General features: G+C 40.5%; 1 protein-coding gene across 8 annotated transcripts in view; it reads right to left on the reverse strand.

Moving 5' to 3' along the window:
* Positions 1–3,037: 3,037 nt before the first annotated feature.
* The window catches only part of CCDC15 (coiled-coil domain containing 15), a 124,796-nt gene continuing 111,495 nt past the window's right edge, over positions 3,038–16,338 (reverse strand). For all 8 annotated transcript variants that reach the window (XM_075564134.1, XM_075564137.1, XM_075564136.1 and 5 more), the window contains one exon: positions 3,038–15,866. In XM_075564134.1, the coding sequence (XP_075420249.1) occupies positions 15,745–15,866 (122 nt within the window). In that variant the 3' untranslated portion in view covers positions 3,038–15,744. The remainder of the gene's footprint in view (positions 15,867–16,338) is intronic.

Genomic DNA, 16,338 nt, shown 5'->3' on the forward strand with positions numbered 1-16,338 from the left:
CGCCTCACCATGGGCCACCAAGTCACCATGAGGCCTGAATTACCTATCATGAACTGGCTATTGTCTGACCCACGTAATCATAAAGTTGGATGTGCGCAGCAACACTCCATTGTTAAATGGAAGTGGTATATACGAGATCGGGCCAAAGCAGGACCTGAAGGAACAAGTAAGCTGCAAGAAGAAGTGGCCCAAATGCCAACAGTCTCCACTCCTGTCACATTGCCTCCTTTCTCCCAGTCTGCACCTATGGCCTCCTGGGGAGTTCCTTACCATACTTTAAGTGAAGACCAAAAAAGTCATGCTTGGTTTACGGACGGCTCTGTACGATATGCAGGTGCCACTCATAAGTGGACAGCAGCAGCACTACAGCCCTTTTCTGGGATCTCCCTAAAGGACATTGGTGAAGGGAAATCTTCCCAATGGGCAGAACTTCGAGCAGTGCACCTGGCCGTTCAGTTTGCATATAAGGAAAAATGGCCAGATGTGAGATTATATACTGATTCATGGGCTGTGGCTAATGGCTTGGCTGAATGGCCAGGGAATTGGAAGGACCATGATTAGAAAATTGGTGACAAGGAGGTATGTGGATAGACTTCTCTGAATGGGCCAAGAAAGTAAAGTTAATTGTATCTCACGTGAACGCTCACCAAAGGATTACCTCTGAAGAGGAGGACTTTATAATCAAGTGGATAAGATGACACACGCTGTGGAGACTGGTCCTCCTCTTTCCTCTGCCACCCCTGTTATCGCCCAATGGGCACATGAACAAAGTGCACATGGCGGCAGGAATGGAGGTTATGCATGGGCACAGCAACATGGACTTCCACTCACCAAGGCTGACTTGGCGACTGCCATTGCTGAGTGCCCCATTTTCCAGCAACAGAAACCAATATTACGTTAAAGAGATGGGACAATTCCTCGGGGAGATCAACCAGCAAGTAGGTGGCAGGTTGATTCCATAGGACCACTTCCATCATGGAGGGGACAGCGTTTTGTTCTTACTGGAATAGACACCTACTCTCGATATGGATTTGCCTTCCCTGCATGTGATGCTTCTGCCAAAACTACTATTTGTGGACTCACAGAATGCCTCATGCACCGGCATGGCATCCCACATAGCATTGCTTCAGATCAAGGAGCTCACTTTACAGCAAATACAGTGCGGCAATGGGCCCATTCCCATGGAATCCACTGGTCGTATCATGTTCCTCATCATCCTGAAGCTGCCAGCTTGATGGAATGATGGAATGGGCTCCTAAAGACACAATTACGGCGCCAACTAGGTGGCAACAACTTGCGGGGCTTCCTGATCTCCAGGAAGCTGTATACGCTCTAAACCAGCGGCCAATATATGGTGCTGTGTCTCCAAGAGCCAGAATTCATGGGTCCAGGAACCAAGGGGTGGAAGCTGGAGTGGCACCACTCACTATTACTCCTAGTGATCCCCTTGCAGCATTTTGCTTCCTGTCCCAGCAACCCTGTGTTCCTCAGGCCTGGAGGTCCTGTTCCCGAAGAAAGGAACTCTCCCACCTGGAAACACAGCATGGATTCCACTGAAGTGGCAGCTGAGAATGCCCCCTGGCCACTTTGGACTTCTCATGCCTTTGGAACAGGTCAGGAAGAGTGTCACCGTATTAAGTGGTGTGATTGATCCTGATTACCAAGGAAAAATTGGACTGGTAGTACATTATGGAGGTAAAGAAGAATATGTCTGGAATCCAGGAGATCCCATAACACTTAGTGTTACCATGCCCTGTTATTAAAGTAAATGGTAAGCTACAGCAACCCAATCCTAACAGGACCTATAATGACCCAGTCCCCTCAGGAATGAAGGTCTGCGTCACCCCGCCAGGCCAAAAACCACAGCCAGCTGAGGTGCTTGCTGAGGGCAAAGGCAATACAGAATGGGTAGCAGTAGAAGGTAATTCTACCTATCAATTACGACCATGTGATCAATTGCAAAAGCGAGGCTTGTAATTGTCGATGTATTTTCTTTGTATGTGATTATTGCATATATTTCCTTTGTTTAAGTATGATATCAGATATAATTTGACTCAGTGTGTTTTCTTTTACATGTATGATAGATGATTTATGTTAAGTCTAAGTGTGATTTCATTAATATCTGGAAATTATATAAGTATGTATGGGTAAAGAATTGTGTACAGGTGCCAGGTTGGCAAGGGGTGGATTGCGAGTTTATTGTACCAGCCTGGCCGATAAACACAAGTAGGATTAACTGAAGGGCGGAGGGATAAATGGCTCGGTGAACCTCGCCTCGCTTTTTCTGTGCCTCAGTTTAAAGGGGTACACTACCTGTGGGATGCCTAGCCTGTGGACTGTGTTGCTGTAAGGTGAGGTCCCTTCAAGCCCACACGATTGGAATGTTCATCTCTGGAGCTGGGGACCGACAGTTGATGACAGTTGGGGACGTGCCTTGCTGTTTGCTGCCTGGATATATATAGCCCAGCTCTCTCTACAGAAAGGGACTGGCAACTGGTGGCTCTCAAGCCTTAAAGGACTGCTAGTGTCTCACTGCTTTATAATTTAACTGTTAATTTCTTGTATTATCTATCTGCATATAATTTAACGGTTCATTTCTTGTATTATATATCTCTTTATAAATATATTTATATGTAATTACTAGCAATCTGGTTTGTCTCTCTAGAGAACCCTGTCCAACACGCCCCCCCAAAAAAATCAGAGGCTGAACCAAAGTATAACAAAGATCAAGCAAAAGAAAGCTAGGGTAGCAATATTAATCTGAGAAGATAAGACTTCAGGGAAAACAATGTAATAAGAGATAGGAAAAAACAATACATATTAACTCTATAACGCCAAGTGTGACACTTTTGTAACATTTAATTAAAATGTATATAGTAATATATATTGATAACTACAAAAGTAAAGCATAAAAACAAAATTTTTTTTCTGAAATTAAAAATTCAGTCATTATAGGGATAATAAAGGGAACAATAACTCAGCAACCAATAACTATAATAAACATAGTTTATTGTATGTACCTAATGAAAGACCCTCAAAATATATCAATCAAATCAAATACTCACAGAACTGAAAAAGGATATAGACACATTAACAATAATAACAGGAGACTTTAATACACCACGTGGTCATTACATAACATAATCTACTGTCAATTTGAGGTTTCAGATTGAAGGGGTGGAGTTTATCCTGTCAATCAGATTGCTTATGGTGACCTCATTTGGAGGCTCTAAGGAGAGAAAATAGTTCGTTGGAGGCAGGACACATGCTCACTCCCTGGAAGACATTGCAGCTGACAAGACACAAGGAACTGTGCTAGTGCTCTGAGCTGGAAAATCCACGTGGAGACCCCTGCCAGCACTGAGATGCTTACACTGCCACAGGATCCACATGACTTTCTATCCACTAACCTGTGATCTCCCTGCATTTGGCATCATTGCCTGTGTTTTGTGAGCCCGAAGAGGACTTTGTAGATTTGGTATCGGACATATGGGCTAATATCAGACTTATGGACTTGATCTGGAATGAGCTGGGATGTTTTCTATGTTCAATTGCTCTTGTATATAAAGCTCTTTCTTATACACATATGAATGTCCATGAATTTGATTTTCATGGACTAACACAAAACCTGGACTAACACAAAACATTCCAAAGGAAAGATAGAACATCAAGAAAAACTAAAAAAATCACAAAAAAGCTAAATAACATAATCAATAAAAATGACCTCATAGACACACAGACTGCTTCATCCAACAAAACAACAGTATACATTCTTCCCCAACACACACACAGAACATTCTCAAGAATAGACCACATACTAGGCCACAAAAAATGCCTCAACACATTTTAAAAAATTGATATCTTACAATCAATCTTCTCAAACAACATAATACTAAAAAATGACTGGGTATTAAAGCAAATAAAGGAGTATATTAAACAGTTACTTCAGACAAATGAGAAGGATAACACAACATATCAAAACCTTTGGGACACAGGGAAAGCAGTAATCAGTGGTCAATTTATAGTCATCAACACACACTTGCAAAAAGAGGAGAAATCTAAAATCAACACCCTAACACAGCATATCCAGGAACTGGAACAAGGACAACAACATAACCTCTCCTATAAAGGAAGGAAAGAAACTCTAAGGATAAAAAGCAGAAATAAATGATATGGAAGACCAAAAACTGAAAAAAAAAAATCAACAAGACAAGAAACGGATTCTTTTAAAAGATTAACAAAATACACCATTGGCAATCTTAGCAAAGGAAAAAAGAGAAGCTGCAAATACCCAGAATAAGAGATAACAAAGGTGACATTATAACAGATCCAAATGAAATAAAAAGAAGAATCAAAAACTGTACTCAAACAAATTCAACAATTTAGAAGAAATGGACAGATACCTAGAAACACATCTCCCACTCAAAGTAATGAGACAGATATTGAAAATTCAACATACCCACAACAAAAGAAGAAATAGAATAGGTCATTAAGAAACTACCAAGCAAGTGAAATCCTAGGACCAGATAGGTTTACAGGGGAATTCTACCAAATATTCAAAGGAAATCTGATAACCAATACTACAGACCCTTTTCCAAAACACATAAAAAGACAACAAACTCCCAAATTCATTCTATGAAGGCAGCATAACAATAATACCCATACCAGCAAAGACCCCCACAAAGATTGAAAAGTATAGACCAATATCTTTCATGAACACAGATGCTAAAATCCTCAATAAAATCCTGGCCAATAGAATACAGCAGCATATGAAAAATAATAATTCACCATGACCAAGTAGAATTTATTCTAGGTATACAAGGATCATTCAGTATTCAAAAAACAATGTAATCCACCACATAAATGAGGCAAGAAATGAAAACCACATGATATCAATAGATACAAAAAAGACATTTGATAACATTCATATGCATTTCTGTTCAAAACGATAAACAAAATAGAAACATATGGGAAATTCCTCAACATAATAAAGCCACATATGAGAAACCCACAGCCAATATCATGCTCAGTGGGGAAAAGCTAGAAACATTAACACTGAAAACTGGGGCCAGACAAGGATGTCTCCTATCACCGTTCTTATTCAACATCATGTTGGAAGTTTTAGCTACAGCCATCAGAAACAAAAAGAAATCAAGGGAATACAAACAGGCAAAGAAGACGTGAAACTTTTGCTGTTTGTAGATGATATGATCCTATATCTAGAAACCCCAAAATTCTCCACAAAAAAGTTGCTGGAAACATTGAGGAATTTGGCAACATAGTAGGATGCAAATATAATAACCATAAATCAATCGGATTCCTGTATGCCAGTGAAGAGAGCTACAAAAAAGACATTAAGAAATCAGTACCATTTATGATAATCACACAAAAGATGAAATACTTAGGAATAAACTTAACTAAAGAATCAAATGAACTAATTAGAGAAAACTACAGAATATTACTACAAGAAACTAAAAATGACCTATAGAAATGGAAGAATATCCCATGCCCATGAATAAGCAAACTTAATATTGTGAAAATGACAATACGACCTAAAACAATTATAGATACAATGCAATACCAATTCAAATCCCAAATAAATTATTTAAAGAAATGGAAAAAACTAATTACCAATTATATACGGGCAGACAAAGACCCAAGATAAGCAAAGGACTTCTGAAAAAGAACCAAATAGGATGCCTAGCAACGTATGACCTAAAAACCCACAAAGTAGCCGCAGTAGTCAAAACAACCCGGTACTGGTAACAAATGAGTAAAACCTAGACCTATGCATCAGAACAGAAAATCTAAACATAAATGCATCTGCTTACAGGCATCATTGACAAAGGACCTAGAAATATCCAATGGGAGAAAGCTTGTTCAACAAATGGCGTTGGACAAACTGGATTTCCACATGCAGAAGAATGAAACAAAACCTCTATACCTTTCCCCGTGCACAAAAACAAACTCAAGATGGATTAAAGACCCAAATGTAAACCATAAGCTTTCAGGATCATTGATGAGAAGGCTGGAACAAACTTAAGGGCTCCACTTGCAGAGCAAACATAGACTACCATGTATAATGTAGGAGGCACACACAGTAGAAGACAAGATAGATGACTGGGACATGCTGACATTACGTCACTTATACACATCTAAAGACTTCATCAGGAGAATGAAATGAGAGCCCACAGATTGGGAAATATATTTTTACCAACAACATATTGGACAAAGGGTTAATTGTCAAACTACAGAACTCTACAATAGCTCAATAAGAAAATAACGAGACAAAATTAAGAAATGGGAAAAAGACATGAATAGACAGTTCACCAAAAATGAAATAAAAATGGCTAACAAACACATGAAAAAATGCTCCTGTATCATTAGCCCATCAGGGAAATGCAATTTAAAACCACAATGAGATACCACTTTACACCCACAATGCTAACCTCCCCCCTACCCAAAAGAGACCAAACAAATCAATAAACAGAAAACAACAAATGCTAGAGAGGATGTGGAGAGATCGTATACACTGTTGATGGACTTGTAAATACATACAGCCACCGTGGGAAATGATATGGCAACATTTAATGCAAATGGGAACTGAAATCCCATATGATCCAGTAATACCACTAATAGGTATATAGCCCTAAAGAAATAAGAGACATAACGGGAGTGGAGGCATGATCTCCATTGTTTATAGCAGCACAGTTCACAATAGCAAGAAACTGGAAGCAGTCCAAATGGCCAACAGTGGAAGAATGGATAAGAAACTATGGTCCATACACACAGTGAAATACGATGCCACCCGTATGACGAGAAGGACCTATGTGAGAGGCAGGTTTATGGCGACAACCGGATCAATAGGAAGATGTGGAATTAATCAGGTGGCAGTTTGATTGGAGGGAAGAGATAAAATAGCTAAGCAATGCCTGCCTGTTCTCTCTTGTAGTTCTCTGCTTCAACTTGTGAGCTATACCACCTGTGGGACAAGCCAACCCCTGGATCATGCCGCTAGAGCATGAGGCTCCTTCTAGACTTCCTTTGCCATGCTGCTGGCGTGTACATCGCTTGAGCTAGAAGCTGCTGGATCCTGTTGTCTTGCATTGCTGGAGTTTGATATCCTATCTGGGCCTTCTTCGCTAAGCTTCTAAAATGCTGACTGTTGACACCACCCTGCTGTTTGCTGCCTGTGGGTGGACTCTGCCTGCATTACCCAAGGGAAGACTTAGAGGTCTGCTTCCTTGACCTTGGACCCAACAGCCCAAGTGAGTTGATGGACCTCCAGTGTATTAACTGTTTTGAGTTGAACTGAGCACTCTACTGCTGAGTGGACTAATTAGCTGTTATATTAGCTGCTATCTATTATATATATAATATATATATAATATATATATAGCTGTTATTAGCTATATATTAGCTGCTATAGCTGGTTTTGTTTCCTTAGAGAACCCTTGCCTAACACAACCGGGAAACCATTATGCTGAGTGAAGTCAATCACAAAAGGACAAGTATTGTATGAGTCCACTACTATAAGAAACACGAATTAAATAAATGTTAGAAACAAATTTCTGAACAAAAGGAGAGAATGCTACCTACCGGCTATGAACCACACATCCCCTCCCTTTTGCGCACTTCACAAGAGTCAACTTGAAGGAGGCAACTTCACATTGCCTGGTGTCAGTCCTTTAAGAGGGGGAAAATGGGAGATGACCATCCACTTGAGGTTATACAGCATTGAGACAAGGCGGGGGCAAATCGATGCCCACCCCCCAACTCCCACGAATGGAAGGAGAATCTTGCTGGAAAATTAAGCTAAGATCAGGGGCAAGGAGCATCTATATTTTGGAGGAGACACTGATAGTTCTGTTGGTGAGTATGGTGGAGTATGGTGGCGTATTGGTGAGAAGTAACCTCACATCAAGAAGGGATGCTAAACAATGATTGAAGGGAACAATGGACCAGATCTTGTTTCTGGGTGGACACAATGAATACATTTCTACTCATGCTTCGGTGAACCATGTCATGGACTAATCACCATGCTGATCATGAAAATTGACCTTGCAGGGAGCATGGCATAATGCAGGGGCTACACTAGAAACACAACATAAAGGCCCAGCTGAATAAACTGAGACCTGGTTCGAAGTTGAACGCATCCATTGACTGAGTAATGGGGTACTTGGATGGGAGAGGAAGCAGAGATGGGTTGATCCAGGATTGTGGAAGTGGCGGTCATTGGACCTAAGGGGGAACCCAGGGCTTGGTGGGTATCCAATGGTAAGGGACGCAGAATCATCATGTATTTAGTACCTTAGTGCCCACCTCACAAGAGACATGAAAGGTTTCAATTTTCTAGGCAGGGATCAGCATTTAGAAGAAGTGATCCAGGAAGGTTCCCCGCACCCTCCCACTCACCCCTGGACACAAATCTCTATACAGCACTTAAACAGAGCACAATGGAATGGGAGATTGAACTATGTAGAGCAACAGTTCATAGGTTGGGGTTCAAGGTGGAAAAGTACTTGCTAGACTCCTCATACCAACAGTGCCTGGAGGGCTGTCATTGGGAAATTTACGAAGTTATCAGTGCAATCGCCTTATACCCCAGGGGGATGATTGACAATGTTGTCCTTTTTAGTTTCTATGGGTTTGTTTTCCTGCCTTTAGCTTCCCCCATGCCCCCCAAGACACCCGGTTATTTTCTGGTTGGTTTGTTGCTGTTATTGGTATAGTTGGTCTTATGGAGTTTTGATGTTGTCATATTATGGCCACCAAAGTAAAACCGAGTCACGCATATCCCATGGACATGCAGATGTATTCTGGACTCCTAGCCCTAATCCAAGAACAGTTAGCTCTGATAACATGGCCCTGCTCCATACTCCCCTTCATGAAATGATCACTGATCGTAAGGGTGCTACAGCAAAGTGTGACGAAATCAGATGATGCACGGCTATCATCAGAATCGTGTCTGGGGTCTTAAAGGCTTGTATTCAAACCTTCATCCAAGAGGAGTTAGCTAAGTCCACATGGAAGAAGCACACCAGCTTATGTGATCTAACAATGACAATAACAAAATTCAAATATGACAAAGGGAAAAGGTATCAGATTTAAAATTATGAACAGCCAATTGGTAGAAAGTTATGGAGAACAATGAGAACCCAAACCCATCTGCCGAGGAACTAGTTAGATTAAGGAGATGGCGACCCCCAGGAGTCACAGGCAAGGGTCTGGAACAGCCTTACAAAGATCATTGTAATGTTGATTTTGCTGGATTGAACTTGATTGATACTCAGTCAATTGACATCCCCCTTGTCCCCACCTGAATTTGTTCCAGGTATAAGTATCTCTTGTGCGTTCAATGACACAAATTTCTTTCTTTCCTGGCTTCTTAAATATTGAAGGTGGTCTTTTCTTACTCATTATTTGTATTTTTATCTTTATATTATTATCTTATCCTTACTATTCTATTTCTATTTTGTTTCTGTTGGATTTTCCAGTTTGTGAAGTTATGGATGCATACCTGATGCAAGGATTTAATAGGGTATGTAGCGGTGAGGGGTGGGAGAGTGGGAGAGTGAGGGGATTTGGGGAGTAAACTATGAAGGGGAGAGGGGGAGAGATTTCTAGAACTGTTTGTGATCACACAATTTATTTACGCAAAGAAATTTAACCATGGGGGTGAGGGCATGTTCTAAAATTGATTGCGGTAAGAAAAACTACTATTTTTCTTTATATGATTGAATTATTAAACTATTGAATTGTATGATATGTAGATTAGGAGCTAATACAAATGTAAAAAAATCCTACACATAACAATGAGTACAAGGAAGAAAATGTTCTGAAATTGTGGTAATGCTTGTACAATTTAAAAAAATCAATTTATGAGCATATTTGTACATGTTTCCATGATTATTTTTTAAACACTTTCTATTTGAGCCCTTGGTATCTGATTCTCTTTTTTTTCCCTCCCTCACCCCCTCCTGCCTATGTAACTATGTTTGATATGATTGGACTATTGAATTGTATATGTGGTTGAAGTGCCAATAAAACTGTTTATAAAGAGATTTCTGAAGATATGGGTGTGAAATAAATTAGATGGTGCCTGGCTATCAGAAAGAATAGCATATGGGGTCTTGAAGACTTGTCTTAAAACAAGCAGCCACCCAAGTGAGGTTATCTATTAAATCCACATGGAAGAAGTACACCAGCCAGTGGGGAAGTACACCAGCCAGTGTGATCCAACAATTATAAATAACAAAATCCACATCTGAAGAAGGAAATAGTATCAGAGGTTAAATGTGAACACCTGGTTTGCAGATGGCTGTGGATGACAGTGGAAGCCCAAAATCCTTTAGTAGGGTCCCCACATGGATTAAACCTCAGGTAATCCTCACTGACCATGGTTGAGGGAAATAGCCTTGTTATCAGACAAAGAACATGGTAAAGTCAATTAGGACAGATGTAGTTACATTAAAATGTAATATCCTTTGATCTCCCTTTTGAACAATCTTAAAAAGTCTTTAGTTAAAAAGGAAAGGGAAAATAAACATGGATTTAAGGCTCCAGCGAACCCCCTCTGATGATTTACTTGGGGTGTGAAGAGCCTGCTGTCAAGCAGAGTGCATTTGTAAGGGGGATTTCTGCAGGTGCAGTTAGGTGAAAATGTCACACCTTTTATTTGATCTCCCTTTTGATCCATTTAACATTTGTCCTAGTTCTTAATATTGTCTGCTTTATGACTGATTTTTGTTTTATTTTGTTATTGCTGTTAGGTTGTTTGTTTTGGTACGTTCTTTTTTTCCTGAAACCCAGGAGAGTTAACTCTATAGAGACAGTAACTAGATTAATGACCCCCTGGGCTATGGCAGGGAGATTAGGGGGCTAACAATAATTACAAAAAAGGAGAAAAGGTTCTCAAACTGTGGTAATGATTCTACACCTCTTAATATTATTGAAGTACTACTGAATTGTATATCTGAATTATGTGCCAATAAAACTGTTTTTAAAAAAGAGGGGCAGGGGAACTACGGAAATCCTAAACCATTGTAACATTGGTCAAGGGTTCTAACACTGAAGATACCCACAGGCCCACAACAGGCCCAATGGTAGAGCCTACAGTGACAGACAAGACCGAGAGAAGACCATGCAGACTTGTCCTCGGGGTTGGACTGAAGAGAAGGCTGTATGGCTAGGAGAGCTGTCCAGTGCTGAAGTAGGGAGACTGTCTATATGCTTCCTGTTCAGTCGTGAGTTGTAGCCTGATGATCCTGATCCCACATTATACCGTTCATCAATAAACCACTTAAGTTTGCGTTCTCAGTGGCTTCTAAAATGGATTATGCACAAGCAAAGTAGAGAGGGTGATGTGAAAAACGGCTAGTGTCAGAATTTGTAAAAAGGTGGCAGAGCACCCTCAGGAACAGTAATGGGAGTAGCAATACCATAAAGGTGGGGGGAGAAAGAAGGAACGGAGTGCAATGATCGACATATAAAACCGCCCTCCCTGCCCCCCAGGGGATGAACAACAGAAACGTGGGTGAATGGAGACAGAGGATGTTGTAAGATATGAAAACAATTTATCAAGGGTTCACAAGTGTGGGAGGATGGGGAAGGGAAAAAAGAGGAGCTGATACCAAGGGCTCAAGTAAAAAGAAAATGTTTTGAAAATGATGAAGGCAACATATGAACAAATGTGCTTGATACAATTGATGTTTGGGTTGTTATAAGAGATGTAAGAGGTTCCAATAAAATGATTTCTAAAAAACAAACAAAAAATGTTGAAGAGTGGAGGTATGTCTCCTCCTTCTCTCCCTTATAGAGGTCAGCCTGGGGTTGTGATTTGAATTATCCTCCTTGCAGTTATGAGTGGGCTGAAGGCTGTGAGCTGTATTGAGAGGTGTCTAGTTGCCTGTGACTCCCTCGACCCATCTTTGGTTCCATGGGTCAGTAATAAGAAGGTGGAATGCCCCGTTCTGAATAAAAAAGGTTGAATCAGCAAGTACTTGTCCATTGTAAGCTGACTTTGGCACCCTTGGTGAGAGCAGTTGTTTTGGCCGACAAGGTAAGTTATCTCAGTTGACTGCAGGCTTCTTTTACCTTAAAGTACCACACATAAACGGTTATGGGCTTCAACCATTGTTAACAGGGTTATGGCTACGGCTAAGGCATATTTGAGTGGGTTCTAAAACCTGACAAACATAGGACATCTCTTGAGGATTGTGTCAGTCTGGGTAGAATAGAGAAACAAATTCATAAACACGCATATGTATATAAAGGAGAGGTTTATATATAAGAGGAATTGAACATTGAGAAAACATTCCAACCCAGTCCAGTCCACGGCCACAAATCTGATATTAGCCCACATGTCTTCTGCAAGGTCTCCTAGGGAGTAGCAGAGAGAGAGAGGTGTCTTCTGCCTCTGAGATTTCCCAGAATTCTGCCCACAGAAGTCTCATTGGCTATCTCCAGATTGACAGCCTAGACTCCACCTTTACACTCTTAATCCTTAAATCAACACCAGATTAGGTGACTGCCACAAGGATTAAGAGGGTGCTTGACTTGGGAGATATGGTGTTACCCGGGGTCCCTTAAGAGTTTTACTGCCATTGGAGCGGTAGGGATTACGATGTGTGCACCTGACAGTCGCGGCGGTTGTCGAGGTTTTGGTTGAAGAGTTTTGAGAAGCACCAAGTCTCCTGGTTGCGGTGCAGCCCTGAGAGGTTTGGTCTGAGTCTTCAGAGCAGGGCAGGTACCTTGTCTTCGTGTTCCTGGAGAAGCTGACTTAAGAGATAAGGGAGGTGGGATGCTAAGGGGTGGTGGTGGTTTTTTTGTATTGGTAAGTGGGTTAAGTAGGAATGGTCTTCCATACATGAGTTCACAAGGACTAAGTAAGTTGGGACTCCAAGGGGAGGCTCTAATCCAAGCAAGAGCTACAGGTAAAAGTGTGATCGAGGACTGGCAGCGTTCTACAGAAAGCGTTGTGAAGTGATCTTTGAGGAGTCCATTAGCCCTTTCTATTTTTCCTGATGACTGAGGTCTGTACGGGATGTGTAGCTTCCAGTCTGTCTAGTGCCGAACATACCTGATGAGTGATTTTGGAAATGAAGGCAGGCCCATTGTCAGATTGTATGGAGGTGGGGAGACCAAATCTGGGAATGATGTGGGTTAACAGGGTGTACTGTAACTACTTCTGCAGGGTCATTTTGGTAGGAAAGGCTTCCTTCCATCCACGCTGTAAGGGTGTCTGTCAACCATGGTAAGAAGGGATTTCAGCTTTTTGTGCGATGGCACGTGGGTGAAGTCTACTTGCCAGTCTTGTCCTGGGAGATGTCTTCTCACCTGATGGGTGGGGAAGTTTGGTTTAGGTCCTCCCTGCAGGCTGACAGGCACGAGTGGGGCAGGCAGAGCAAACAGTGTTCACAAGGGTTTGCAATGACGCAGCACTGCCCACCCTTCCGGGGTTAAGGTTACTCCCTCAGACAGAAAGGAGTGCAATTCCACGTCTGCATCCTGTGGCTGGACATTGGACAGTGACAAGAGGAGGATGGGAGAGGCGTGAGGCTGATTTAAGTTAGTTAGGCTGTGGGCGAGCATGTCTTCTGTAGTTTCTCTGTGTTACTGGGGAATCACCAGTTTGATGTCCTTTGCAATGAACGATGGCCACCTGTGCAGGGAGTTTCAGGACCATAAGACTGGCACTTAGTTTAGCATTAGTGATTGGGGAACCTTTAGTAGATTGGAACCCCACTCTTTCCATATTGCTGCATGACAGTGAGCTATCAAAAAGGTATACTTGGAGTCATGAATGAAAACTGGGGATTGAGTTTGATTGGGGTAATAGGGTTGATGGGTTGAGAGATGGGGCCCGAGAAAGAGTGACGGACAGGAGAGAAGGGAAAGGGAATGGTGGAAAGGTCCCTGGTTCGGTCTTGGGTTTCGGCACCAGATGTAAGCTGATTTGGTGGTGGAAAGAAAGAAAGATGGCAAAGACAGAAAATAGTTTTAAAGGTTTATTTCAGAGCTCCTGGGTGAGGCTCACGGGTCCCTGAATTGGAGCCAGAGAAGTCGTGCTGCCTGGAGGGAGAGTATTGGTCTGGGGTAGCGGCAGTTTGGGGAATTTTCCATTGTGGTTTGGCTGTTCTGCAAAGTAGGCAGTGAGAACTCAGTAACAATGCTATCAGAGCTGCCATCTGTCTGAGTCAGGGCTTCAAAGGCCATCATCAGAAGTGGTTACATACCCCTTGAGCACTGTCCTCGGGGTATTACTCCACTTGCCTGCCCCACCAGTGCCCGTAACTGCCTAATAGAAACTACCCAAATGTCTGTTAGCTAAGAAATGGATAATTCATTATTATTTGGCAATATAAAGGAATGATACACTGATAAATGCTAAACATAAATGGAACTTGAAAGCATTATGCTCAATGAAAGGCACCATTCAAATAACCACATATTGTATGATCCCTTTGTATGTAAAGTCCAGAACAGACAACTTTACATATAAAGTAGATTTCTGTATAGGATGGGCATGGTGGGAAACAGAGAGCAACTCTTAGTGGTATAGGAGTTTCTCTTGGTGGGGTGATGAAAATATTCTAAAATTTATTGTGGTAATGGTTGCACAACCCTGTGATTATGCTAAAAATTATCAAAGTGTATACCTTAAATGAATAAATTGAACGGTATATGAATTACATCACAATAACATTAAATTACAAATCTTAAAGGCTGAATCAACGATGAAAGTGCTTCAAAGATGTTTACTCAATTGGATAAGTGATCTAGTAATAACCAGTGAATCTTGTCTCACAAGTAACTGCGATTCTTATTTTCAAAGACATTTTTAGAGTTAAAACCAAAGTCCTTATTCACTAATGAACATTAGAAAAAGCAGAAGAAAGTAATTGTTAATATGTCTTATTTCATCCTATTTTATGTCAGGAAATAACAAGAAAAATTACCAAATTCATATTAAAGATAGCAGTTTTTATTTCATGTGCTTTTCAGGTATACCATTTACCAGATTATTTTAAAGATGGAGTAGTATGGCAGGAATTCACTCACTTTGCCCTCAGATTTACTTTTTGAAATATCACAATTATTTCACATACAAGATGCTCAAAAGACAAAGTGTTTGTTAGTCTTTCTCTTTTCTGACTATAAGAATTATAAAATTTAAATTTAAAAGCTCTGTGTATACTATCATTGAATTTGGAGTCAATGAAAAAAACCCCAAGTTTTTAGTAGAAAATGTGCATCAAATATAGACACTTCTCACTTCCGATTATAATTCGCAATTAGAAAAACTAGCAGTAATAAATGTCTGGGGTGTTCAAACACTTGTTTTGTCATCTTTTCTCGGACACTTTTGGGATGGCTTTACAAGACTGATCGATGAGATTATGTTAAAACTTTCTCAGGATTCCTTCTGGAAAAGCACAATAAGCACAAAGGAAGAGCACAATAAAAGAAGACGTTCTGCTTTGATTCATCATTCTTAAAAATAACAGCCAGCACATGGTTTACAACAAAGAAGAGATCAGTTTGGAAGTCAAATTTTAATCTTTGTCATGAAGCAGAGCCTGACAAAGATTAGGACCAATTACAGAAATAGCTGTTATTATATGAGACAGCTTTTCTTTTCAGAATTACACATCTTACACACCTTCATTACTTTTCCTAGATAATCAGCGTGGATTTTAAGAGGAGACTGAAATGATAATACCAGTTGATTTCAGATTCTAATTACAGATTTTTCAAAGTCCGTCTGTAGACTGAAGCAAAATTACGGATCGCATTTCGAAGAGTTGAGTTTTCTTCAGGTATATCACAGGAACTGATCACTGAATGGAGCGCTCGAGTATATGCTGCAAACAAAGAGTTGTATAATATTGAGTAAACTTCTGAGTAATTCTCCCAGACTCGTTCCTCCTTTAGTACTCTTTCTTTACCTAGAATTCTAAAGGTCCTAAGTTTATCCAATTAAAAAATACTTATTAATAACTTACTACATCCTGCTGTACTCAGTAGGGACAGTAAAGACAAAAATTATTAAAATTATAATGAATACTTCAAAAGCAGAGGTACATACAAAATGTCATCACAGTAACCACACTGGGAATTTATGAATAACAATTTAAGAGTATGAAATTGACTTGTAGAAATGATAATATTTAGGATGTGCCTTAAGAAGAATAAAAGGAGGAAGGCTATTCTGGATAGACAAACGAATATGTGAAATATACAATGTTATAAGAATGTAATATATTCTGGTTACAGCAAGTTTGATAAGACAGGAGTATGGTCTTATGCCTGACAAAAAATAGACCCTTATCGCAT

Source organism: Tenrec ecaudatus, chromosome 12 (assembly GCF_050624435.1).
Source record: "Tenrec ecaudatus isolate mTenEca1 chromosome 12, mTenEca1.hap1, whole genome shotgun sequence".
Lineage (NCBI taxonomy): Eukaryota > Metazoa > Chordata > Mammalia > Afrosoricida > Tenrecidae > Tenrec > Tenrec ecaudatus.